The sequence below is a fragment of the Anomaloglossus baeobatrachus genome, chromosome 1, assembly GCF_048569485.1.
Source record: "Anomaloglossus baeobatrachus isolate aAnoBae1 chromosome 1, aAnoBae1.hap1, whole genome shotgun sequence".
NCBI classification, from domain to species: Eukaryota; Metazoa; Chordata; class Amphibia; order Anura; family Aromobatidae; genus Anomaloglossus; species Anomaloglossus baeobatrachus.
The window spans coordinates 694,087,041-694,112,420 of record NC_134353.1 but is presented as its reverse complement, the minus strand read 5'-3'; the positions used below and the strand labels follow the sequence as shown (position 1 = coordinate 694,112,420).

Sequence of the window (25,380 nt, the reverse complement as noted above, 5' to 3'; positions counted from 1 at the left end):
ATCTGAACAGGGTACTGGTTGCCCTCCAGAAGCTGCCCTTCGAGCCTCTGAGGGAGGTTTCACTTTCTAGACTATCACAGAAAGTGGCTTTTCTGGTAGCGATCACATCTCTTCGGAGAGTGTCTGAGCTAGCAGCGCTGTCATCCAAGGCTCCCTTCCTGGTCTTCCACCAGGACAAGGTAGTGTTGCGACCCATTCAGGAGTTTCTCCCGAAGGTGGTATCCTCTTTTCATCTTAATCAGGATATCTCTTTGCCTTCTTTTTGTCCTCATGCAGTTCATCGCTATGAGAAGGATTTACATTTGTTAGATCTGGTGAGAGCACTCAGAATCTACATTTCCCGCACGGCGCCCCTGCGCCGTTCGGATGCACTCTTTGTCCTTGTCGCTGGTAAGCGCAAAGGGTTGCAGGCTTCCAAGGCCACCCTGGCTCGATGGATCAAAGAACCAATTCTTGAAGCCTACCGTTCTGCTGGGCTTCCGGTTCCATCAGGGCTGAAGGCCCATTCTACCAGAGCCGTGGGTGCGTCCTGGGCATTACGACACCAGGCTACGGCTCAACAGGTGTGCCAGGCAGCTACCTGGTCGAGTCTGCACACTTTCACCAAACATTATCAGGTGCATACCTATGCTTCGGCGGACGCCAGCCTAGGTAGAAGAGTCCTGCAGGCGGCAGTTGCCTCCCCGTAGGGGAGGGCTGTCTTTGCAGCTCTAACATGAGGTATTTCTTTACCCACCCAGGGACAGCTTTTGGACGTCCCAATCGTCTGGGTCTCCCAATGGAGCGCCGAAGAAGAAGGGAATTTTGTTACTTACCGTAAATTCCTTTTCTTCTAGCTCCTATTGGGAGACCCAGCACCCGCCCTGTTGTCCTTCGGGATTTTTGGTTGTTTTTCGGGTACACATGTTGTTCATGTTGAATGGTTTTCAGTTCTCCGATGTTACTTCGGAGTGAATTTGTTTAAACCAGTTATTGGCTTTCCTCCTTCTTGCTTTTGCACTAAAACTGGTGAGCCAGTGATCCCACTGGGGGTGTATAGCCAGAAGGGGAGGGGCCTTACACTTTTTAGTGTAATTGCTTTGTGTGGCCTCCGGAGGCAGTGCTATACACCCAATCGTCTGGGTCTCCCAATAGGAGCTAGAAGAAAAGGAATTTACGGTAAGTAACAAAATTCCCTTCTTTTTAGGTTTTCTTTGTCGCTCCATTGGGAGACCCAGACAATTGGGTGTATAGCTTCTGCCTCCGGAGGTCACACAAAGTATTACACTTTAAAAAGTGTAACCCCTCCCCTCTGCCTATACACCCTCCCGTGGACCACGGGCTCCTCAGTTTTATGCTTTGTGTGGAAGGAGGCACACATCCACTCATGCATTCTCATAACTTAGTTGTCGTTTGGAAGAAAAGAGGACCCCCACGGGGTCCCCGGCATGCTTCCTTCTCCCCCAATATGTCGGCGGTGTTGTTAAGGTTGAGGTACCCATTGCGGGTACAAAGGCTGGAGCCACATGCCGTTTTCCTTCACCATCCCTTATGCGGCTCTGGGAGAAGTGGGATCCTGAGCGGTCATCCATTTACTGGGACCGTGCTCCATCCGCAGCCCCTGGTGGAACCTGCCGGACCGGAGCCTTTTCAACCCCAGGGACCCGGGCCCTGCTACTTAAAGGTACTCTGTGTCCCCATTGGGGACTGTACAGGGAGCGCACCTTCTTCCCGGAAGCCGCGGTAGTCGTAAGACTGAGGACGCAGGTGGACTTCCGTGCCGACCGGGCCTGCTTGTCGGACGCGGCCTCAAATTTAGTCCCCGGCTTCACCGCGGCCTAGTCGCGAAACTCCCGCCCCTAGGCCTGCCTGTCAGGGGTAAGGGCGGGATTACCGACATGATGTCGAATGTGACGGCTGGAGCATCCTGCATGTCTTCCTCCCCCCTCACTGGCCACTGTGGGGACCCCAGACGGTACCCATTGCGGGTACGGAGGCTGGAGCCACAGGCCGTCTCCTTCACCATCCCTTATGCGGCTGGGAGAAGTGGGACCTGAGCGGTCATCCATTTGCTGGGACCGTGCTCCATCCACAGCCCCTGGTGGAACCTGCCGGACCGGAGCCTCTTCAACCCCAGGGACCGGGCCCTGCTACTTAAAGGTACTCTGTGTCCCAATTGGGGACTGTACAGGGAGCGCACCTTCTTCCCGGAAGCCGCGGTAGTTGTTAAACTGAGGAGGCAGGTGGACTTCCGCGCCGACCGGGCCTGCTGGTCGGGCGCGGCCTCAAATTTAGTCCCCGGCTTCACCGCGGCCTAGTCGCGAAAATCCCGCCCCCGGGCCTGCCTGTCAGGGGTAAGGGCGGGATTACCGACCTGACGTCGGATGTGAGGGCTGGAGCATCCTGCATGTTTTCCTCCCCCCTCACTGATCACTGTGGGGACCCCAGATTCCCGCACTTTGCTGGCGCCGCCCTCGGCCACACTCCTCCCCTGAGAGCTCCGGCGGCCATTTTCTGGCATTCCGCCGGTGGGTGCTTCTCAGGGGAGCTCAGGGTGAACACAGCACCCGCTGCTGGTCCCCCTAGGGTGCCGGATATGTATATATTATATATATTTCTGTTCGGACAGAATATACCCTTTGTTCACATTTACCTTCAGTGGTCACTCTCCTAGGAGACAACAGGCACAGGTTTTTTCTCGCGGTCTGTACCTCTTGTGGGGTTATGTTACCCGCGGGATCCACCTACCCTCACTGTGAGTAATGCTCGACTCCTGCCTAGCTTGCTCAGCCGGAGCCTCGGGCACTGGTGGGCCCCTCGGCTCATGTAGACCCCCCTGCTCCCCCTGAGCAGGCTGCAGGGACAGAGTCACCGGTGTTGGCCCTCAGTCATTTTCATATGATCAAATGGTCTTCTAGCTCCTTGAGGCATTGCAGTCCAGACTGGACCTTTCACAGGCCCTGGCCCTGTTAGCTTGTCTCATCCAGGCCCCGCTTGGTTAGCGCCGCAGCGCGCCCCCAGGTTGAGCCCTAGGTCTCAGGCGGAGAACTCCTGCCTGGACCGCAGTCCAAGACCGGCTACGCGGTCTCGCTGGGACTCTTCCCCGACTTCCTCACGCTGCTAGGGATCCCAGCTTGAGGACTCTCAGGAAGACGAGGCGGACGGGGGAGCTCAGGGCTCTGGCCCTGACTTCAACCTTAACCTTGATACTCCTGAGGGGGATGCCTTAGTAAAGGATCTTATCTCGTCCATCATCCAGGTGCTGGTTCGCTCTCCTCCGCCTCCTCCTGTAGAGGAGTCGGCTTCTCAGCGGGAGAAACTCCAGTTTCGGTTCCCCAAACGTACACGCAATACGTTTTTTGATCACTCTAACTTCAGGGATGCTGTCCAGAAACCCGGAGCGGTCTCGGACAAGTGTTGGGTTAAACGTCACACTGACACGCGTTACCCCTTTCCATATGAAGTCGTTAAGAGTTGGGCTCATTCTCCCAAGATGGATCCTCCAGTCTCCGAATTGGCTGCTAGGTCCGTTGTGTCTGTTGCAAATGGCTCATCCCTGAAGGATGCCACTGACAGACAGATAGAGCTCTTGGTGAAGTCCATCTATGAGGCCACGGGCACGTCTTTCGCCCCGGCCTTTGCAGCCGTGTGGGCTCTCCAAGCAATCTAGGCTTGTCTGAAGGAGTTTAATGCTGTCACATGGAATTTTGCTCCGCATGTTCCGTCTTTGACTCTCGCGCATCAGCTTTTTCGTCCTGCGCCATGAACGCCGTCCTGGACTCCACTAGCTGCACGGCTGTAGCATATGCTAACTCCGTGGCAGTTCGCAGGGCCATGTGGCTGCGCGAAATTGATCCAGACTCGGCTTAACTGGTTTGCCTTTTTCTGGCGACCGTTTATTTGGCGAACGATTGGATGATATTAAGGAATCCAAGGGAAAGGTTTCCTCCTTACCCCAGTCCAAACCTAAGAGACCTCAGCAAAGAAAAATCCAATCGAGGTTTAGGTCCTTTCGTCCCTCCGCCAAGCCACATTCTTCTTCGTCCAACAGGCCGGAGAAAGGCCAGAGGAACTCATATGCGTGGCGACCCACGTCACGACCCCAATAGGCCGCAGGAGGCACTGCCTCCAAAACGGCCTCCTCATTGCTCTCGGCCTACCCTAGCCGCATCCCCGGTCGGTGGCAGGCTCTCCTGCTTCGGCGGCGCCTGGTGGCCAAAAGTTCAAGACCGATGGGTGAGAGACATTCTGTCTCATGGTTACAGGATAGAGTTCAGTTCTAGTCCTGCGGCTCGTTTCTTCAGAACCTCTGGGCCCCTTCTCAGGTGGCGTGTCAACACGTCGCTCTGGCGACTCTCCAGGGACAGACAGCTTTCTCTGCAGGCGGGGGTGCAATCACTTCTTCGGAGTCAGTCACACCCCTTAAGGCGCCTCAAGCACTTCCTGGGGAAGATGGTTGCAGCTATGGAGGCAGTGCCGTTCGCGAACCAAGGCGGCACTCGCAGTCGTCAAGTGTTCCAGGAAGTCCGGCGGATTCTGCAGTGGGTGGAAACCACAGGCTCCACCATCTCCGCAGTTCACATCCCGGGCGTAGAAAACTGGGAAGCAGTTTTCTTCGGCGCTCCATTGGGAGACCCAGACGATTGGGTGTATAGCTACTGCCTCTGGAGGCCACACAAAGCATTACACTAAAAAGTGTAAGGCCCCTCCCCTTCTGGCTATACACCCCCCGTGGGATCACGGGCTGCTCAGTTTTCAAGCTTTGTGCGAAGGAGGTCAGACATCCACGCATAGCTCCACTGTTTAGTCAGCAGTAGCTGCTGACTATATCGGATGGAAGAAAAGAGGGCCCTTGCTAAAGGGCCCCCAGCATGCTCCCTTCTCACCCCACTCTTGTTGGCGGTGTTTGTAAAGGTTGAGGTACCCATTGCGGGTACGGAGGCTGGAGCCCACATGCTGTTTTCCTTCCCCATCCCCCTGAGGGCTCTGGTGAAGTGGGATCTTACCGGCCTCCAGACTCTGAGGCCGGGCTCCATCCACAGACCCGGAGATCCTGCTGGATACGGAGCTGGGTACCGTCAGGGACAAGGCCCTGCAACATTCAGGTACTCTGTGTCCCCGTACAGACAGGCACAGACACACTCCAGCGTTGCTGGGTGTTCTAGTGCGCCGGGGACAGTAGCGCTGCGCGCTTGGGTTATACTCACTGCAGCTTAGCTGAGTGAGTCTATGTGTGGGGAACTACCGCGCCGGCCGCCACCGGGGACTGCGGCGCGGCTGAGACTTGTGGTGCGCCGGGGACTTCGCGCCGACCGTGCTTTTACGACGGCAGCGCTTATAAATTTAGTCCCCGGCTTCTGCGGCCTAGTTACGTTTCGTTCCCGCCCCCAGCCCTGTCAGTCAGGGAAGGGGAGAGACGCTGTACAATAGTCAGCGCCGAGGGCTGGAGTCTTATTTACATACTCCAGCCCTCTCACTGGGCACAGTGGGACGCCAGTTTCCCGCTCTTTGTCTGCACACGCCCACGGCCCGCCCCTCTTCACAGGACGCCGGCAGCCATTCCTGCACGCAGTCTGAGCTGGAGAACGGACATAGCCCTGGGAGACCCAGACAAGGGATTCTGGCGACCACACACCCGCTGTTAAGCGGGCGGTAAGCAGCACATAGGTGCTGACCCCACTAGTGCCACAGTGTTGTTTTGTGTACTTTTGCCTGTACCTATATATTGCACTGTACGGTCGCTTCTTGGCTTATACCCCTATATTGCTCTGAGGAGACAACAGCATGTCATCCGCAAAAAGCAAGGGTGCCAAGGCACGGGCTTTATATACTGCCTGTACCGCATGTGGGGCTGATCTACCGGCAGGTTCCACTGACCCCCATTGTGTGCAATGTTCGGTCCCTGTGCCACTTCGTCAGCCGGAGTCTATGCTAGTAGTGGCCCAGGCAGAGACGCCTGTGAACCCTGCCCCGGTGACGGGGACAGACTTTGCAGTTTTTGCTGATAAGATGTCTGTGACTATGACAAAAATTCTAGAAACGTTGCAGTCCAGACCGGTCACTCAGACCATGGGCACTGCTGATTCAATGTTCCCCGGTCCCCTTCAGTTGGAACTAATCCGTGCTCCAAGGGGGTCCCTGGCATCACAAGCTGAAGGCTCTGACTCGGACGACAGTCCCAGGCAGCCTAAGCGAGCTCGCTGGGAGAGACCCTCGGCGTCATCACGCTGGTCAGGGTCTCAGCGAGAGGATTCTCTGTATGATGAGACAGAGTTAGGTGATCAGGAGTCTAGTCCTGAGACTGCTCTCAACCTGGATACCCCTGATGGTGACGCCATGGTGAATGATCTTATAGCCGCCATCAATAGACTGCTGGATATTTCTCCTCCAGCGGAGGAGGCAGCAGCACAGCAGGAGAAATTCCATTTCAGGTATCCCAAACGTAAATTGAGTACCTTTCTGGACCACGCTGACTTCAGAGAAGCAGTCCAGAAACACAATGCTTATCCAGATAAGCGTTTCTCCAAACGTCTTAAGGATACACGTTATCCCTTTCCCCCTGACGTGGTCAAACGCTGGACCCAGTGTCCAAAGGTGGACCCCCCAATCTCCAGGCTTGCGGCGAGATCCATAGTTGCAGTGGAAGATGGGGCTTCACTTAAAGATGCCAATGACAGACAGATGGACCTTTGGTTGAAATCTGCCTATGAAGCTATCGGCGCGTCGTTTGCTCCAGCATTCGCAGCCGTGTGGGCACTCCAAGCTATTTCAGCTGGTCTGGCGCAGGTGGACTCTGTCATACGTCCATCAGTGCCGCAAGTGGCGTCATTGACCTCGCAAATGTCTGCGTTTGCGACTTACGCTATCAATGCGGTCTTGGACTCTACCAGCCGTACGTCAATGGCGTCCGCCAACTCTGTGGTTTTACGCAGAGCCTTATGGTTAAAGGAATGGAAAGCAGATTCTGCTTCCAAAAAATGTTTAACCAGTTTGCCATTATCTCAAGACAGGCTGTTTGGTGAGCAATTGGCTGAAATCATTAAACAGTCCAAGGGTAAGGACTCTTCCTTACCCCAGCCCAGATCAAGCAAACCTCAACAGTGGAGGGGACAGTCGAAGTTTCGGTCCTTTCGAGGTTCGGGCAGGGCCCAATTCTCCTCGTCCAAAAGGACTCAGAAGGAGCAGAGGAGCTCAGATTCCTGGCGGACTCACTCACGCCCAAAGAAAGCAGCCGGAGGGACCGCCTCCAAGCCGGCTGCCTCATGACTTTCGGCCTCCTCTCTCCGCATCCTCGGTCGGTGGCAGGCTCTCCCGCTTTTGCGGCATTTGGCTGCCACAGGTCAAGGACCGGTGGGTAACAGACATTTTGTCTCACGGATACCGGATAGAGTTCAGTTCTCGTCCTCCGCCCCGGTTCTTCAGAACTTCCCCACATCCCGACCGAGCCGATGCTCTTCTGCAGGCGGTGTGCTCTCTAAGGGCAGAAGGAGTGGTGATCCCTGTTCCTCTTCAGGAACGAGGTCAAGGTTTTTACTCCAATCTGTTTGTGGTGCCAAAAAAGGACGGCTCTTTCCGTCCTGTTCTGGACCTAAAACTGCTCAACAAGCACGTGAAAACCAGGCGGTTCCGGATGGAATCTCTCCGCTCCGTCATTGCCTCGATGTCTCAAGGAGATTTCCTAGCATCAATAGACATCAAGGATGCTTATCTCCACGTGCCGATTGCTCCAGAGCATCAGCGTTTTCTACGCTTCGTCATAGGAGACGAACACCTTCAGTTCGTAGCCCTGCCATTTGGTCTGGCGACAGCCCCACGGGTTTTCACCAAGGTCATGGCAGCAGTGGTAGCAGTCTTGCACTCTCAGGGACACTCGGTGATCCCTTACTTGGACGATCTACTTGTCAAGGCACCCTCTCAAGAGGCATGCCAACACAGCCTGAACGTTGCGCTGGAGACTCTCCAGACTTTCGGGTGGATCATCAACTTTTCAAAGTCAAATCTGTCACCGACCCAGTCACTAACATATCTTGGCATGGAGTTTCATACTCTCTCAGCGACAGTGAAGCTTCCGATGGACAAGCAGCGTTCACTACAGACAGGGGTGCACTCTCTCCTTCAAGGCCAGTCGCACCCCTTAAGACGCCTCATGCACTTCCTGGGGAAGATGGTAGCAGCAATAGAGGCAGTTCCGTTTGCGCAGTTTCATCTGCGCCCACTTCAATGGGACATTCTCTGCCAATGGGACGGGAAGTCGACGTCCTTGGAGAGGAAAGTCTCCCTTTCCCAGACGGCCAAGGACTCTCTTCAATGGTGGCTTCTTCCCACCTCATTATCACAAGGAAGGTCATTCCTACCCCCATCCTGGGCGGTGGTCACGACAGACGCGAGTCTGTCAGGGTGGGGAGCAGTTTTTCTCCACCACAGGGCTCAGGGTACGTAGACTCAGCAGGAGTCCACCCTTCAGATCAATGTTCTGGGAATCAGGGCAGTGTATCTTGCCCTCCAAGCCTTCCAGCAGTGGCTGGAAGGAAAGCAGATCCGAATTCAGTCGGACAACTCCACAGCGGTGGCATACATCAACCACCAAGGCGGGACACGCAGTCGGCAAGCCTTCCAGGAAGTCCGGCGGATTCTGATGTGGGTGGAAGCCACGGCCTCCACCATATCCGCAGTTCACATCCCCGGCGTAGAAAACTGGGAAGCGGATTTCCTCAGTCGCCAGGGTATGGACGCAGGGGAATGGTCCCTTCACCCGGACGTGTTTCAGGAAATCTGTCGCCGCTGGGGAAGGCCGGACGTCGACCTAATGGCGTCCCGGCACAACAACAAGGTCCCAACTTTCATGGCACGGTCTCGCGATCACAGAGCTCTGGCGGCAGACGCCTTAGTGCAAGATTGGTCGCAGTTCCAGCTGCCCTATGTTTTTCCCCCTCTGGCACTCTTGCCCAGAGTGCTACGCAAGATCAGGTCCGATTGCCGCCGCGTCCTGCTCGTCGCCCCAGACTGGCCGAGGAGGTCGTGGTATCCGGATCTGTGGCATCTCACGGTCGGCCAACCGTGGGCGCTACCAGACCGGCCAGACTTACTGTCACAAGGGCCGTTTTTCCATCTGAATTCTGCGGCCCTGAACCTGACTGTGTGGCCATTGAGTCCTGGATACTAGCATCTTCAGGATTATCTCAAGGGGTCGTGGCCACCATGAGACAGGCTAGGAAGCCCACGTCTGCTAAGATCTACCACAGAACGTGGAAGATTTTCTTATCCTGGTGCTCGGCACAAGGAGTGTCCCCCTGGCCATTTGCATTGCCTACCTTTCTTTCCTTCCTGCAATCTGGTTTGGAAAAAGGCTTGTCGCTCGGCTCCCTTAAAGGGCAAGTCTCAGCGCTATCGGTATTTTTTCAAAAGCGTCTAGCACGACTCCCTCAGGTACGCACGTTCCTGCAGGGGGTTTGTCACATCGTCCCTCCGTACAAACGGCCGTTAGATCCATGGGATCTGAACAGGGTACTAGTTGCTCTCCAGAAGCCGCCCTTCGAGCCTCTGAAGGCTGTTTCACTTTCTCGACTCTCACAGAAAGTGGCCTTTCTGGTAGCGGTCACGTCTCTTCGGAGGGTATCCGAGTTGGCAGCGCTGTCATCCAAAGCTCCCTTCCTGGTTTTTCACCAGGACAAGGTAGTGCTGCGCCCGATTCAGGAGTTTCTCCCTAAGGTGGTATACTCTTTTCATCTCAATCAGGATATCTCCTTACCTTCCTTTTGTCCTCATCCAGTTCATCGGTATGAAAAGGATTTGCATTTGTTGGATCTCGTGAGAGCACTCAGAATCTACATTTCCCGCACGGCGCCCCTGCGCCGCTCGGATGCACTCTTTGTCCTTGTCGCTGGTAAGCGCAAAGGATCGCAGGCTTCCAAATCCACCCTGGCTCGATGGATCAAGGAACCAATTCTTGAAGCCTACCGTTCTGCTGGGCTTCTGGTTCCATCAGGGCTGAAGGCCCATTCTACCAGAGCCGTGGGTGCGTCCTGGGCATTACGACACCAGGCTACGGCTCAACAGGTGTGCCAGGCAGCTACCTGGTCGAGTCTGCACACTTTCACCAAACATTATCAGGTGCATACCTACGCTTCGGCGGACGCCAGCCTAGGTAGAAGAGTCCTGCAGGCGGCGGTTGCCTCCTCGTAGGAGAGGGCTGTTTTGCAGCTCTAACTTGAGGTATTAATTTACCCACCCAGGGACTGCTTTTGGACGTCCCAATCGTCTGGGTCTCCCAATGGAGCGCCGAAGAAGAAGGGAATTTTGTTACTTACCGTAAATTCCTTTTCTTCTAGCTCCAATTGGGAGACCCAGCACCCGCCCTGTTTCCTTCGGGATTTTTGGTTTTTTCGGGTACACATGTTGTTCATGTTGAACGGTTTCAGTTCTCCGATGTTACTTCGGATTGAATTTGTTTAAACCAGTTATTGGCTTTCCTCCTTCTTGCTTTAGCACTAAAACTGAGCAGCCCGTGATCCCACGGGGGGTGTATAGCCAGAAGGGGATGGGCCTTACACTTTTTAGTGTAATGCTTTGTGTGGCCTCCGGAGGCAGTAGCTATACACCCAATCGTCTGGGTCTCCCAATTGGAGCTAGAAGAAAAGGAATTTACGGTAAGTAACAAAATTCCCTTCTTTTCAGTCATCAGGGCATGGACGCGGGGGAATGGTCTCTGCACCCAAAAGTGCTTCGAGAGATCTATCGCCCCTGAGGAACGCAGGACGTCGATCTCTCAAGGTCCCGGCCTTCATGGCACGGTCTCAGGTTCACAGACCTCTGGCAGCGGACGCTTTAGTCCAGGATTGGTCGCAGTTTCGACTGCCTTATGTGTTTTCCCCCTCTGGCGATGCTGCCCAGGGTACTACGCAGGATCAGGTCCGACTGCCGTCGCGCCATTCTCGTCGCTCCAGACTGGCCGAGACGGTCGTGGTATCCGGATCTGTGGCATCTCACGGTGGGTCCACCGTAGGCACTTCCAGACCACCCAGACTTGCTGTCACAAGGCCCGTTTTTTCCATCTGAATTCTGTGGCCCTCAACTTGACTAGGTGGCCATTGGTCCCTGACTCCTAGAGTCTTCAGGGTTATCCCAGGATGTCATTGCCACCACGGGACAAGCCAGGAAGCCAACGTCCGCCAAGATCTATTACAGGTCTTGGCAAGTCTTTCTATCCTGGTGCGCTGAAAACGGCTTTCCTCCATGGCCGTTTGCCTTACCCACATTCCTTTCATTCCTACAATTTGGAATGGACAAGGGTTTGTCCCTCGGCTCTCTCTCTAGGGCCAAGTATCCACGCTCTCCGTGTTTTTCTTTCAAAAGCATCTAGCCAGGCTTCCGCAGGTCCGCACGTTCCTGCAGGGGGTCTGCCACATGGTCCCACCTTACAAACGTCCGTTGGAACCCTGGGATCTTAGCAGAGTCCGGACGGCTCTTCAAAAGCCGCCTTTTGAGCTGCTGCGGGATGTCTCTCTCCCGTCTTTCGCAGAAGGTGGCCTTCCTAGGGACAGTCACATCTCTTCAGAGTGTGTCTGAGCTTGCAGCGCTGTCATGCAAGGCTCCCTTCCTGGTTTTCCACCAGGATAAGGTGGTTCTTCGTCCTGTCCCGGAATTTCTCTCTAAGGTGGTATCTCCTTTTCATCTAAATCAGGATATCTCCTTGCCTTCCTGTTGCCCTAATCCAATTCACCAGTGTGAAAAGGTTTTGAACTCTTTGCCCTAATCCAATTCACCAGTGTGAAAAGGTTTTGAACTCTTTGGATCTAGTGAGAGCGCTCCGGTTCTACGTGTCTCGCACGGCGCCCCTGCGCCGTTCAGATGCGATTTTTGTCCTTGTCGCTGGCCAGCGTATGGACTCTCAGGCCTCCAAGTCGACCTTGGCTCGGTGGATCAAGGAACCGGTTCTCGAGGCCTACCGTTCTTCGTGCCTTCCGCTCCCTTCAGGGCTGAAAGGCCATTCTACCAGAGCTGTAGGTGCATCCTGGGCATTGCGGCACCGGGCAACGGTTCAGCAGGTGTGTCAGGCAGCTACGTAGTCTAGTCTGCACACTTTCACGAAGCACTATCAAGTGCATACCTTTGCTTCGGCAGCGCCAGTCTAGGTAGGCGAGTCCTTCAGACGGCGGTTGTCCACCTGTAAGAGGGGGCCGTTTTCGACTCTTCTTATTGAGGTATTCTTTTACCCACCCAGGGACTGCTCTTGGACGTCCCAATTGTCTGGGTCTCCCAATGGAGCGACAAAGAAGAATGGAATTTCTTTGTCGCTCCATTGGGAGACCCAGACAATTGGGTGTATAGGCTATGCCTCCGGAGGCCGCACAAAGTATTACACTAAAAGTGTAAAGCCCCTCCCCTTCTGCCTATACACCCCCCGTGCTCCCACGGGCTCCTCAGTTTTTTGCTTTGTGCGAAGGAGGCAGACATGCACGCACAGCTCCACAGATTGGTCAGCAGCAGCTGCTGACTATATCGGATGGAAGAAAAGTGGGCCCATATAGGGCCCCCAGCATGCTCCCTTCTCACCCCACTCTTGTCGGCGGTGTGGTTAAGGTTGAGGTATCCATTGCGGGTACGGAGGCTGGAGCCCACATGCTGTTTTCCTTCCCCATCCCCCTTAGGGCTCTGGGTGAAGTGGGATCCTATCGGTCTCCAGGCACTGAGACCGTGCTTCATCCACAACTCCTGTGGAGCCTGCTGGATAGGAGCCGGGTATCGTTCAGGGACATGGCCCTGCTACTTTGAGGTACTCTGTATCCCTGTGGGGACAGCGCACAGCAACACTCCAGCTTTGCTGGGTGTGCTAGTGCACCGGGGACCGCGGCGCTGACCGGTTTAATATGTGCCATTACACACTCAGCGTTGCTGAGTGTGTTTATGTATAGGGACTGCCGCACTGACCGCCGCTGCCATGGAAACACCGCGGCGCGGCTGGGACTTGTAGTGCGCCGGGGACTTCCGCGCTTTTACGGCGGCCGCGTTTATTACTAGAGTCCCCGGCTTTTTGCAGCCTAGTTTCTTTTCCTCCCACCCCCAGCCCTGACAGGCAGGGGAAGGGCGGGACGCTGCACAGAACGAGCAGCACTGAGGGCTGGAGCATGCTTTGCATACTCCACCCCCCTCACTGTGCACAGTGCGGGCACCAGTTCCCGCACTTTCTGGGTCACGCCCACGGCTCCCTCCTCTCCTCAGGACGCCGGCAGCCATTCCTGTCAGCTCCTCGGACGCTGCAGAGGGGGACAAAGTCTGGGAGACCCAGGCAGGGACTCTGGTGGCCTCACAACCGCTTTAAGCGGGTGGTAAGCAGCACCTGTGGTGCTAGCCCCATTGTGCAGTAGTGTAAAATTATATGTTTATGGTATATATATTTTACACTGTATGGTGCACAGTTGATTTCTGGCTATATACCCTATTGTGTTGCTCAGGGAAGATAATAGCATGGCGCCCACGAAAGGCAGGGGTGCCAAAACACAGGCTTATTATGCTGCCTGCGCCGCATGTACGACCCCGCTACCGGCAGGTTCCACTGACCCTCATTGTGTGCACTGTTCGGCCCCTGTGGCACTTACTCAGCCAGAGCCTCTGCTAAGAGGGGCCCAGGGGGAGCCACCTGCTGACACTGTCCAGGTGACGGGGACGGAGTTTGCAAAACTCTCTGAGACTATGGCTAAGATACTAGAAGCCTTGCAGTCCAGGCCGGTATCTCAGCACAGGGACTCTGTTGAATGTTTGTTCCCTGGCCCACCTCAGTTGGACCAACAATGTCCTCCCGGGGTATCTCATGGGTCCCAGGCTGAGGGTTCTGACACAGACCCCAGCCCCAGACCGACTAAGCGAGCTCGCTTAGAATTTCCCTCGACATCATCATATTGTGCAGGGTCTCAGAGGGGGGAATCTCTGGTTGATGAAGCGGAGACAGTTGATCAGGATTCTGATCCTGAGGCCGCTCTCAATCTTGATACTCCTGACGGGGACGCCATAGTGAACGATCTTATTGCGTCCATCAATCAAATGCTGGATATTTCTCCCTCAGCTCCTCCGGCGGAGGAGTCGGCTTCTCAGCAGGAGAAATTCCGTTTCACGTTTCCCAAGCGTACACCGAGTATGTTTCTGGACCACTCTGATTTCAGAGAGGCAGTCCAGAATCACCATGCTTGTCCAGATAAGCGTTTTTCTAAGCGCCTTAAGGATACACGTTATCCCTTTCCCCCTGACGTGGTCAAAAGTTGGGCTCAGTGTCCCAAAGTGGATCCTCCAATCTCCAGACTGGCAGCTAGATCCATACTTGCAGTGGAAGATGGGGCTTCACTCAAAGATGCCACTGACAGGCAGATGGAGCTCTGGTTGAAATCCATCTATGAAGCTATCGGCGCTTCTTTTGCCCCAGCATTCCCAGCCGTATGGGCGCTACAAGCTATCTCAGCAGGTCAAGCGCAAATTGACGCAGCCACACGCACGTCCGCGCCACAGGTGGCGTCCATAACCACTCAGACGTCGGCATTTGCGTCTTACGCTATTAATGCTGTCCTGGACTCTGCGAGCCGTACGGCGGTTGCAGCCGCCAATTCGGTGGTACTACGCAGGGCCTTGTGGCTACGGGAATGGAAGGCAGATTCTGCTTCCAAAAAGCGCTTAACCAGTTTGCCAATTTCTGGCGACCGATTGTTTGGCGAGCGTTTGGATGAAATCATCAAACAATCCAAGGGAAAGGATACATCCTTACCCCAGCCCAAACCGAACATACCCCAACAGAGGAGGGGGCAGTCGAGGTTTCGGTCCTTTCGGGGCGCGGGCAGGTCCCAATTCTCCTCGTCCAAAAGGCCTCAGAAAGATCAAAGGAACTCTGATGCATGGCGGTCTAAGTCACGTCCTAAAAAGACCACCGGAGGTGCCGCTACCAAAGCGGCTTCCTCATGACTTTCGGCCTCCTCACTCCGCATCCTCGGTCGGTGGCAGGCTCTCCCGCTTTTGCGACACCTGGCTGCCACGGGTAAAAGACCGTTGGGTGAGAGACATTCTGTCTCACGGTTACAAGATAGAGTTCACCTCTCGTCCCCCGACTCGATTCTTCAGGTCATCCCCGCCTCCCGAGCGAGCCGAGGCTCTTCTGCAGGCGCTGGGCACTCTGAAGGCAGAAGGAGTGGTGGTCCCTGTTCCTCTTCAGCAACAGGGCCACGGTTTTTACTCCAACTTGTTTGTGGTCCCAAAGAAGGACGGGTCTTTCCGTCCTGTCCTGGACCTGAAACTTCTCAACAAACACGTAAAGACCAGGCGGTTCCGGATGGAATCCCTCCGCTCCGTCATCGCCTCAATGTCCCAAGGAGATTTCCTTGCATCGATCGATATCAAAGATGCTTATCTCCACGTACCGATTGCTCCAGAGCACCAGCGCTTCTTGCGCTTCGCCATAGAAAACGAACACCTGCAGTTCGTGGCACTGCCGTTCGGCCTGGCAACAGCCCCACGGGTTTTCACCAAGGTTATGGCTACTGTAGTAGCGGTCCTCCACTCTCAGGGTCACTCGGTGATCCCGTACTTGGACGATCTGTTGATCAAGGCACCCTCTCAAGAGGCATGCCAACACAGCCTCGACGCTACCCTGGAGACTCTCCAGAGTTTCGGGTGGATCATCAATTTTCCAAAGTCAAATCTGACACCGGCCCAATCGCTGACATACCTTGGCATGGAGTTTCATACCCTCTCAGCGATAGTGAAGCTTCCGCTGATCAAGCAGCGGTCACTACAGAAAGGGGTACAATCTCTCCTTCAAGGCCAGTCACACCCCTTGAGGCGCCTCATGCACTTCCTGGGGAAGATGGTGGCAGCAATGGAGGCAGTCCCTTTCGCGCAGTTTCACCTGCGTCCTCTTCAATGGGACATCCTACGCAAATGGGACAGGAAGCCGACGTCCCTCGACAGGAACGTCTACCTCTCTCAGGCGACCAAAGCTTCCCTTCGGTGGTGGCTTCTTCCCACTTCATTATCGAAGGGGAAATCCTTCCTACCCCCATCCTGGGAGGTGGTCACGACGGACGCGAGTCTGTCAGGGTGGGGAGCGGTTTTTCTCCACCACAGGGCTCAGGGTACGTGGACCCAGCAAGAGTCCTCGCTTCAGATCAATGTTCTGGAAATACGGGTAGTGTATCTTGCCCTGAAAGCGTTCCAGCAGTGGCTGGAAGGCAAGCAGATCCGAATTCAGTCGGACAATTCCACAGCGGTGGCATACATCAACCACCAAGGCGGCACACGCAGTCGGCAAGCCTTCCAGGAAGTCCGGCGGATTTTGATGTGGGTGGAAGCCACGGCCTCCACCATCTCTGCAGTTCACATCCCAGGCGTGGAAAACTGGGAAGCAGATTATCTCAGTCGCCAGTGCATGGACGCAGGGGAATGGTCCCTTCACCCGGACGTGTTTCAGGAGATCTGTTGCCGCTGGGGGGTGCCGGACGTCGACCTCATGGCGTCCCGGCACAACAACAAGGTACCGACGTTCATGGCACGGTCTCAAGATCCCAGAGCTCTGGCGGCAGACGCCTTAGTTCAGGATTGGTCGCAGTTTCAGCTCCCTTATGTGTTTCCTCCGTTGGCACTGTTGCCCAGAGTGTTACGCAAGATCAGGGCCGACTGCCGCCGCGTCATCCTCGTCGCTCCAGACTGGCCGAGGCGGTCGTGGTACCCGGATCTGTGGCATCTCACGGTCGGCCAACCGTGGGCACTACCAGACCGACCAGACTTGCTATCTCAAGGGCCATTTTTCCATCTGAATTCTGCGGCCCTCAACCTGACTGTGTGGCCATTGAGTCCTGGATCCTAGCGTCTTCAGGGTTATCTCAAGACGTCATTGCCACTATGAGACAGGCTAGGAAACCAACGTCCGCCAAGATCTACCACAGGACGTGGAAAATTTTCCTGTCGTGGTGCTCTGCTCAGGGTTTTTCTCCCTGGCCTTTTGCCTTGCCCACTTTTCTGTCCTTCCTTCAATCTGGACTGGAAAAGGGTTTGTCGCTCGGCTCCCTTAAGGGACAAGTCTCAGCGCTCTCTGTGTTTTTCCAGAAGCGCCTAGCCAGACTTCCACAGGTACGCACGTTCCTGCAGGGGGTTTGTCACATCGTTCCTCCTTACAAGCGGCCGTTAGAACCCTGGGATCTGAACAGGGTGCTGATGGTTCTTCAAAAACCACCATTCGAGCCAATGAGAGATATTTCTCTCTCACGCCTTTCGCAGAAAGTGGTTTTTCTAGTAGCAGTCACTTCACTTCGGAGAGTGTCTGAGCTAGCAGCGCTGTCATGCAAAGCCCCTTTCCTGGTGTTTCACCAGGACAAGGTGGTTCTGCGTCCGGTTCCGGAATTTCTCCCTAAAGTGGTATCCCCCTTTCATCTCAATCAGGATATCTCCTTACCTTCTTTTTGTCCTCATCCGGTTCACCAATGTGAAAAGGATTTGCACTTGTTAGATCTGGTGAGAGCACTCAGGCTCTACATTTCTCGGACGGCGCCCCTGCGCCGCTCGGATGCACTCTTTGTCCTTGTCGCTGGCCAGCGTAAAGGGTCACAGGCTTCCAAATCAACCCTGGCTCGGTGGATCAAGGAACCAATTCTCGAAGCTTACCGTTCTGCTGGGCTTCCGGTTCCCTCAGGGCTGAAGGCCCATTCTACCAGAGCCGTGGGCGCGTCCTGGGCTTTGAGGCACCAGGCTACGGCTCAGCAGGTGTGTCAGGCATCTACCTGGTCGAGCCTGCACACTTTCACGAAACACTATCAGGTGCATACCTATGCTTCGGCGGATGCCAGCCTAGGTAGACGAGTCCTTCAGGCGGCGGTTGCCCACCTGTAGGAAGGGGCCGTTTTACGGCTCTATTACGAGGTATTATTTTACCCACCCAGGGACTGCTTTTGGACGTCCCAATTGTCTGGGTCTCCCAATGGAGCGACAAAGAAGAAGGGAATTTTGTTTACTTACCGTAAATTCCTTTTCTTCTAGCTCCAATTGGGAGACCCAGCACCCGCCCCTGTTTTTTTGTGTGTACACATGTTGTTCATGTTGAATGGTTTCAGTTCTCCGATATTCCTTCGGATTGAATTTACTTTAAACCAGTTTATAATTCTTTTCCTCCTTCTTGCTTTTGCACCAAAACTGAGGAGCCCGTGGGAGCACGGGGGGTGTATAGGCAGAAGGGGAGGGGCTTTACACTTTTAGTGTAATACTTTGTGCGGCCTCCGGAGGCATAGCCTATACACCCAGTTGTCTGGGTCTCCCAATTGGAGCTAGAAGAAAAGGAATTTACGGTAAGTAAACAAAATTCCCTTCTTTGTTTACTTACCGTTAATTCCTTTTCTTCTAGCTCCTATTGGGAGACCCAGCACCCACCCCTGTGCCCTTTGGGCTGGTTGTTCTTTTGGGTTATGGTCTTCAGTTCTCCGAACATCCTTCGGATTGAATTTACTCTAGACCAATTTATAAGTTTCCTCCTTCCTGCTTTTGCACCAAAACTGAGGAGCCCGTGGTCCACGGGAGGGTGTATAGGCAGAGGGGAGGGGTTACACTTTTTAAAGTGTAATACTTTGTGTGACCTCCGGAGGCAGAAGCTATACACCCAATTGTCTGGGTCTCCCAATAGGAGCTAGAAGAAAAGGAATTTACGGTAAGTAAACAAAATTCCCTTCTTTGCACCCAGTTCGGACTTAGAATGGTGTTCCTAACGTTATTCCTATTTGTTAGTATTTTTTCGTTTGTGAACCCTCCCCAACCACACCTATTGCCAATCCATATCATACGCATAAATAGCCTGGGTCTCAGCTTCCCATACACGGTAGGTTTTTTAACTGCATGAGAGGACACACACAAGCTAGGGACCCCAACGTAGAGAAATACTTTGGCGTAGTGTTGGGGCTCTATTGCATTGATCAATTCAGTAGCTAAATTTCTCTTGATTCATATGTTCATGGCAGTAATGCAGATTCCATTTTTCACATATTCACTCTTGCATATAGCTATTGGATTTTTCAAGTCAGTATTCACACAGCAGTTTCTGCTATTTCATGTATTCCCCTTACATAATCACTGGTGTGCATACCTTATCTCCCCATAGTGATGTTTTTTTAGGTTTTTGCACCCAGTTCGGACTTAGAATGGTGTTCCAAACGTTATTCCTATTTGATGTGTGGATGAAGGACCACCACATCAAAACCCTGTCATGGACAGCCCAATCTCCAGATCTGAACTTCATTGAAATCCTCTGGAATGTAATCAAGAGGAAGATGGATAGTCACAAGACATCAAACAAAGAAGAACTGCTTACATTTTTGCACCAGGAGTGGCATAAAGCCACGCAAAAGCAGTGTGAATGACTGGTGGAAAGCATGCCAAGACGCATGAAAGCTGGGATTAACCCCTTAACGACCGCGGGCCGTAAAATTACGTCCTAAATGACATAATCTTACTGCCCGCGGTCCTCCGGCGGCAGCATGCCGCGATCGGCACACATCTCAGCTGATTTTCACAGCTGAGATGTGTGCCTGCTAGGCACGAGCAGAATCGTTATCTGCTCGTGCCGATTAACCCCTTATATGGCGCTGTCAATACATGACAGCGCCATTATAAGCGCGATTGCGGTAAGCATTTACTTACCGCCCGAAACCGGAAGTCACGTGACGCGATCACGTGACTCCCGATAGTTGTCATGGTAGCACAGGGTCATGTGATGACTCTTGTACTACACATGACTTGGTTTCACTTTCGCTGTGCCCGGGGCACAGCAAAAGAGAAAGACAGCGTATCTGCTGTTTACAGCCTTCCAGCTGTGATCAGCAGATACTGCAGAGCGATCGGAATGCTGATCGCAATAGCCCCCTAGGGGGACTAGTAAAATAAAAAAAAAAGTTAAAAAATAAGTTTTAAAAAATTAAAAAAAAACAAAAAAACCTAAAAGTTCAAATCACCCCCCATTCGCCCCATTGAAAATTAAAGGGTTAAAAAAATAAAAAATATACACACATTTGGTATCGCCGCGTTCAGAAACGCCCGATCTATCAAAATATAAAATCAATTAATCTGATCAGTAAACGGCGTAGCGGCAAAAAAATTCCAAACGCCAAAACGACGTTTTTTTGTCGCCACAACTTTTGCGCAAAATGCAATAAGAGGCGATCAAAACGTAGCATCTGCGCAAAAATGGTACCGTTAAAAACGTCAGCTCGAGACGCAAAAAATAAGCCGTCATTGAGCCTAAGATCCCGAAAAATGAGAACGCTACGGGTCACGGAATATGGCGTAAAACGTGCGCCACTTTTTTCGGACAAACTTCCGATTTTTTTTTAACCCCTTATATAAAAGTAAACCTATACATGTTTGGTGTCTACGAACTCGCACTGACCTGAGGCATCACACCCACACATCAGTTTTACCATATAGTGAACACAGTGAATAAAATATCTCAAAAACCATAGTGCTATCGCACTTTTTTTTGCAATTTTTCAGCATTTGGAATTTTTTTGCCATTTTCTAGTACACAATATGGTAAAACTGATGGTTTCATTTAAAAGTACAGCTCGTTCCGCAAAAAATGAGCCCTCACATGACCATATTGACTGAAAAATAAAAAAGTTACGTCTCTCAGAAAAAGAATGGCGAAAAAAAAAAACGGAAAGCGAAAAATCGGCCGGTCGTGAAGGGGTTAATAATCATGGTTATTCCACAAAATATTGATTTCTGCACTCTTCCTAAGTTAAAACATTAGTATTGTTGTGTCTAAATGATAACTTGTTTTCTTTGCATTATTTGAGGTCTGAAAACACTGCATTGTTTTGTTATTTTGACCATTTCTCATTTTCAGAAAATAAATACATTTATTGCTTTGAAATTCGGAGACGTTGTCAGTAGTTTATAGAATAAAATTTTAATCAAAAATATACCTATAAAGAGAAAAATCAGAAAAACTGACAATTTTGCAGTGGTCTCTTAATTCTTGCCAGAGCTCTAAAATATTTTAGATAAATATACATAGTTATACATGTATATATTTATTTTTTTACAGTACATGAAGGAACTCTTATTCATGCTGTTTCGGTGCTGACTCAGTGGTGTCAGAAATTCACTACCGAAGTTCCTAAGAAACTGGTAGAATGGTTTCAGAAAGCAGCTTCTCTTAAGACCAGCACGTCTGGAGTGAGACATTCATATTGCCAGTGCATGTTGGTCTCATTCAAGGGTAAGTTCAGCTTAGTATAACACCAATCTAGGAAGCGCCATCTGAAATGGCACGAGAAGCCCTGGCATATGTGTGCTTGGCGCCCTGCACTATTAACGTAGACTTATGATTGTTCATTGGCTTAATGCTACATTTGTACTTTTTCAATTTCTTGAATCATGTGTGACTAATCATTAACCAGTTTTATTTAACCCCATTCCTGATCAGGCATATTTCTGTGTTTTCCATGCATACATTTTAAAGAGCTGTCAAATTTTTTTTTCATTATGAAGTAATTTTTGCGTCTTTTATTCAAAATGCATGAGACTTAATTTTATTGTTACTGACTCGTCTTTTTTTCACTAATATCGGGAATATCTGTAGGAAATTAATGAAAATATGTATCTCTTTCCCATGTTTTTATATTTTTCTATGCCCACAAAGGACCTCTAACATGTAAAAGAGGATTTCTCTGACGCCTCATTGGGGGACACAGGACCATGGGGGACACAGGACCATGGGGTGTTATGCTGCTTACCCATAGGAGGACACTAAGTAGATGCAAAGATGTTAGCTCCTCCCCTGCAGTATACACCCCCTGGCCCAGCCAGGCTACTTCAGTTTTAGCTTCGTGTCTATAGGAGGCACATCTCTGCAGACTACTGAAGCAAGAATTTTTTGTTTTTGGAGGGCGACTGTTTCCTTCGGGGACCGATTTCCCAAAACCATCAACAGGCGGGAACGTGGAGTGTCGCCTCCCCGTACCCCTCCTGCGACGCTGGATCCTGGGCTGTTACTCACTGGACGACAGGTCTCATGGCACTGATTTTCCAGAGCAGATGAAAACTTCCTCAGCCCCTCTTGCAGGCTCTGAGTTGATACACGTTCTGCACCAAGTGTGACCAGGCATCAGACTGCCATCTCCACAGGAGCTGAGGTGAGATCATTCCGATTTTTCCAGATCAAATGGAAAACTTCCTCAGCCCCTCTTGCAGGCTCTGAGTTGATACACGCTCCGCACCAGTGTGACCAGGCAGCAGGCATCAGACTGCCATCTCCACAGGAGTTGAGGTGAGATCCTTCCGATTTTTTTACACAGCCCCAGAGCAGATGAAAACTTCCTCAGTCCCTCTTGCAGGCTCTGAGTTGATACAAGTTCTGCCAGCAGGCGTCAGACTCTCCACACTGAATTGGAGCAAAGGTCACACTGACTGGATGCACATGAGCTGTGATTGCAGACTCCTGCATAGCATTCCACCTGTGGTGGGGGGAGGGGGAGAGCCCCCAGGACTCAAGGACTCAGTGCAGCCGCAGCTGCGGTACACTTCTAGAGTTTTTTTTCTGCCCACCATTGTTGTGCAGGGCTGGATGGAGGAAGGGCAGTCCCTTCCCACCATTTTTTTTTTGTTTATTATATTTTCTCATGCCTTCTTGTCAGAGCTAAGCCCCGTCCCCCCCGACACTCGATAACCTCACACAGGATCTGCAGAGCATTGCTCCCTCTTGTTGTGATCAGAGCCTGTGGGTGTCTCTCAGAGCTGGCTTCCTCCTTCCCAGAACTGGGACGCAGGAGGAGGGGGGGAGGGGTCATCAGGTTCTGGGTGAGTTATAGCCTCACTTGCATATTATCTGTGCAGAGCATTGCTCCCTCATTACAATCAGAGTTTGTGGCTCATCAGCCAGAGGCTGCAGTCACATGTTTTATGCCCTGCACAACTACAGCAACAACTGTAAGACGCTGAGCTACTAGGAGATGATAGCACCTCTTCCTACTGTGAGTCCGGTGCCCCTGTAGCTTACCCGCCACCACCGCAGCAACCGCTGCCAGCACAGAGCCTACGGCTCCCAGTCCCCCGGAATGTGCACAGTTCCCAGAACCTGGTGCTGGCTATGCAACATCGTCCTCACACCCCTCGGGGCCCCTGGACAGAACGCAGCCTGATGACACCTCTATAGAGGGTCCTCCTGATAAAAATCAGCCCTCTGCTTCACCGGTTGCAGATCAGTAAAAGGGCATGACCCCCATGGTTCTCCCTCTGGGGTACACAGATGGGGTACTCCCACATGTTCCGCGGTCTCTGAGGAGCCGGAAGAAGGGGAATGATGTTTGTACTGGGATGATTCCTTGGTTTCAACCTCCCCGAGCGATCAAGCTGCGATGGACTCCCTTATTACAGCAATCAACCAAAACTCTGCATGTGGAAGATCTCCCATCCACTACTGCTGACCCTGCGGTCTCCTTTAAAAGGGTGAAGAAACCTCATAAAAAAAAAAAAATTTTTTGACGCTGCTTCGGTATCCGAAAACTCATGGAGTCCCGGTACCCCTTTGGCTTAGCTGTCTCTAAGGACTGGGCTGATCCCCTAACCCGGCTTCCGCCTGCCTGAAGGACCACTCCTGTCTTTTACTTGATGGATCCTCCTTCAAGGACCCGACAGACAAGTGGAGCAGCTCGATCGCTCTGCCTCGAGGCCGCGGGTCCCTCTCCCCTTCCGTGTGGGTCGCACAGGCACCAGGACCACCAGTTTCCCTCTGACCCTCACAGATGTAACAGTTCACATTGCTGCGGCGGCAGAGTACCCCATGCAGGCATCCCTCGGCGCTGCTACCTGCGCAGTTATTGCCGCCTCAAATACCATAGCCATCCGTAAGGCCCTCTGGTTCTGATAATGGAGAGCGGACTCTGTCTCTAAGAAACCTCTCACAGTTCTCTGTTCCAGACCGATGGTTCGCCGATCGTCTGGACAGGCTCTTTTTTTTGTCTGACGCTACGGGAGGAAAAGAGTACCTCCCCCCCCAACTCTAGCCCAGGATGTTTTTTACTAGACAAGCAGGGCCCGACCTTCTCAGCCTTCCCTGAGTCCACCTCGTCCTGGCAGTCTAGACAAAGACCGAGGAGTGTCGTCGTCCTCCATCTGGGCCGCCTCAGACCACAAATGGGTGTGATACCTTGTGTCTTCCGATTACCACATTGAATTCTGGACCTGATCCCCATGGTCAGTCTTTCCTCTCAAACCCCCACAAAGGCTCCAAAATACCACGAGGCCTTCCCCAGCGATCCACTCCCTCGAAACGGCGGGGGCGATGGTACATTTTCCGGACGGCGAGAGGTTAAAGGTTTTCTATTCTAACCTATCGTGGTCCCCAAAAAAGGACGGGTCAGTTCGTCCCATCCTGGACCTCTAACACCTGAGCAAACATGTGCACGTAAGGAGATTCAGAATGGACTTCCTAGGGTCCATTATTACCTTTATGGTCGAAGGAGAATTCCTTGCCTCCCTAGCTATCAGGGACGCGTACCTGAACATACCCATCGCTCCAGCTCACCAAAAGTTCCTCCGCTTCGCGCTTCAGGACTTCTTTTTTTTTTTTTCATTTGTGGCCCTACCCTCGGCTCTGCCACAGCACCAAGGGTCTTAACTAAGGTCATGGCGGCCGCCATGAGTGCCCTTCACGCCAGGAGAGTGGCTGTTCTGCCTTGCTTGGATGACCTCCTCATCAAGGGCTCAACCAGCGTGCAGCTCTCTGTGGGCACCCTATCCAGCTTAGGGCGGCTTCTGACTCCAGTCAAATCATCCCCGGTCCCGTCAAAATCCGTCACCTCCCTGGGCATGTCCCTGGACACTCTTCGGGGCTTGATATTTTCCCCTCAAGACAAGGCGACTGCTCTACAACAAGCGGTACATTGCCCTCTACGTACTCCTCTCTCTCCATTCGATTCAGTATGAGAGTGCTAGGTAGGGTAGCGGCGGCTATAGAGGCTGTGCTGCTCGCTTAGCCACACCACCGCCCACTGCAGCTTGCGCTTCTAGCTGCCTGGGACAAGAGCCCCTTTTTCCTTGGACGAACTTTTCACCTGACACCTTCAGTCAGGTATGCGCTTTGCTGGTGGCTTCAGTCCTCTTCCATATCAAGAAGGAGTTTTTCTCCCCCAAGTGGACTGGCTACTCCTGACCACGGACGCCAGCCTCTTAGTCTGGGGAGCAGCGTACTGGCTCCACACTGCTTCGGGACGTTGGACACCCCAGGAGTCTTCCCTTCTCAGAAATCATCCTGAAAATCAGTGCAATCTTTTCGCGCTCAGGTCATTCCCCCCTTCTGCTAGCAGGTCGTTTGATTCGGGTCCAATTGGACAATGCAACAGCTGTGACCTATGTCAATCGGCAGGGAGGTACCAGCAGCAAGACAGC

At 52.7% G+C, this 25,380-nt stretch overlaps 1 protein-coding gene across 2 annotated transcripts in view; it reads left to right on the top strand.

Annotated features, from left to right (window-relative positions):
* The window catches only part of GCN1 (GCN1 activator of EIF2AK4), a 214,029-nt gene that overhangs the window by 47,857 nt on the left and 140,792 nt on the right, over nt 1–25,380 (top strand). For both annotated transcript variants that reach the window (XM_075320343.1, XM_075320336.1), the window contains exon 14: nt 21,038–21,211. In XM_075320343.1, coding sequence (XP_075176458.1) covers nt 21,038–21,211 — 174 coding nt within the window. The remainder of the gene's footprint in view (nt 1–21,037; nt 21,212–25,380) is intronic.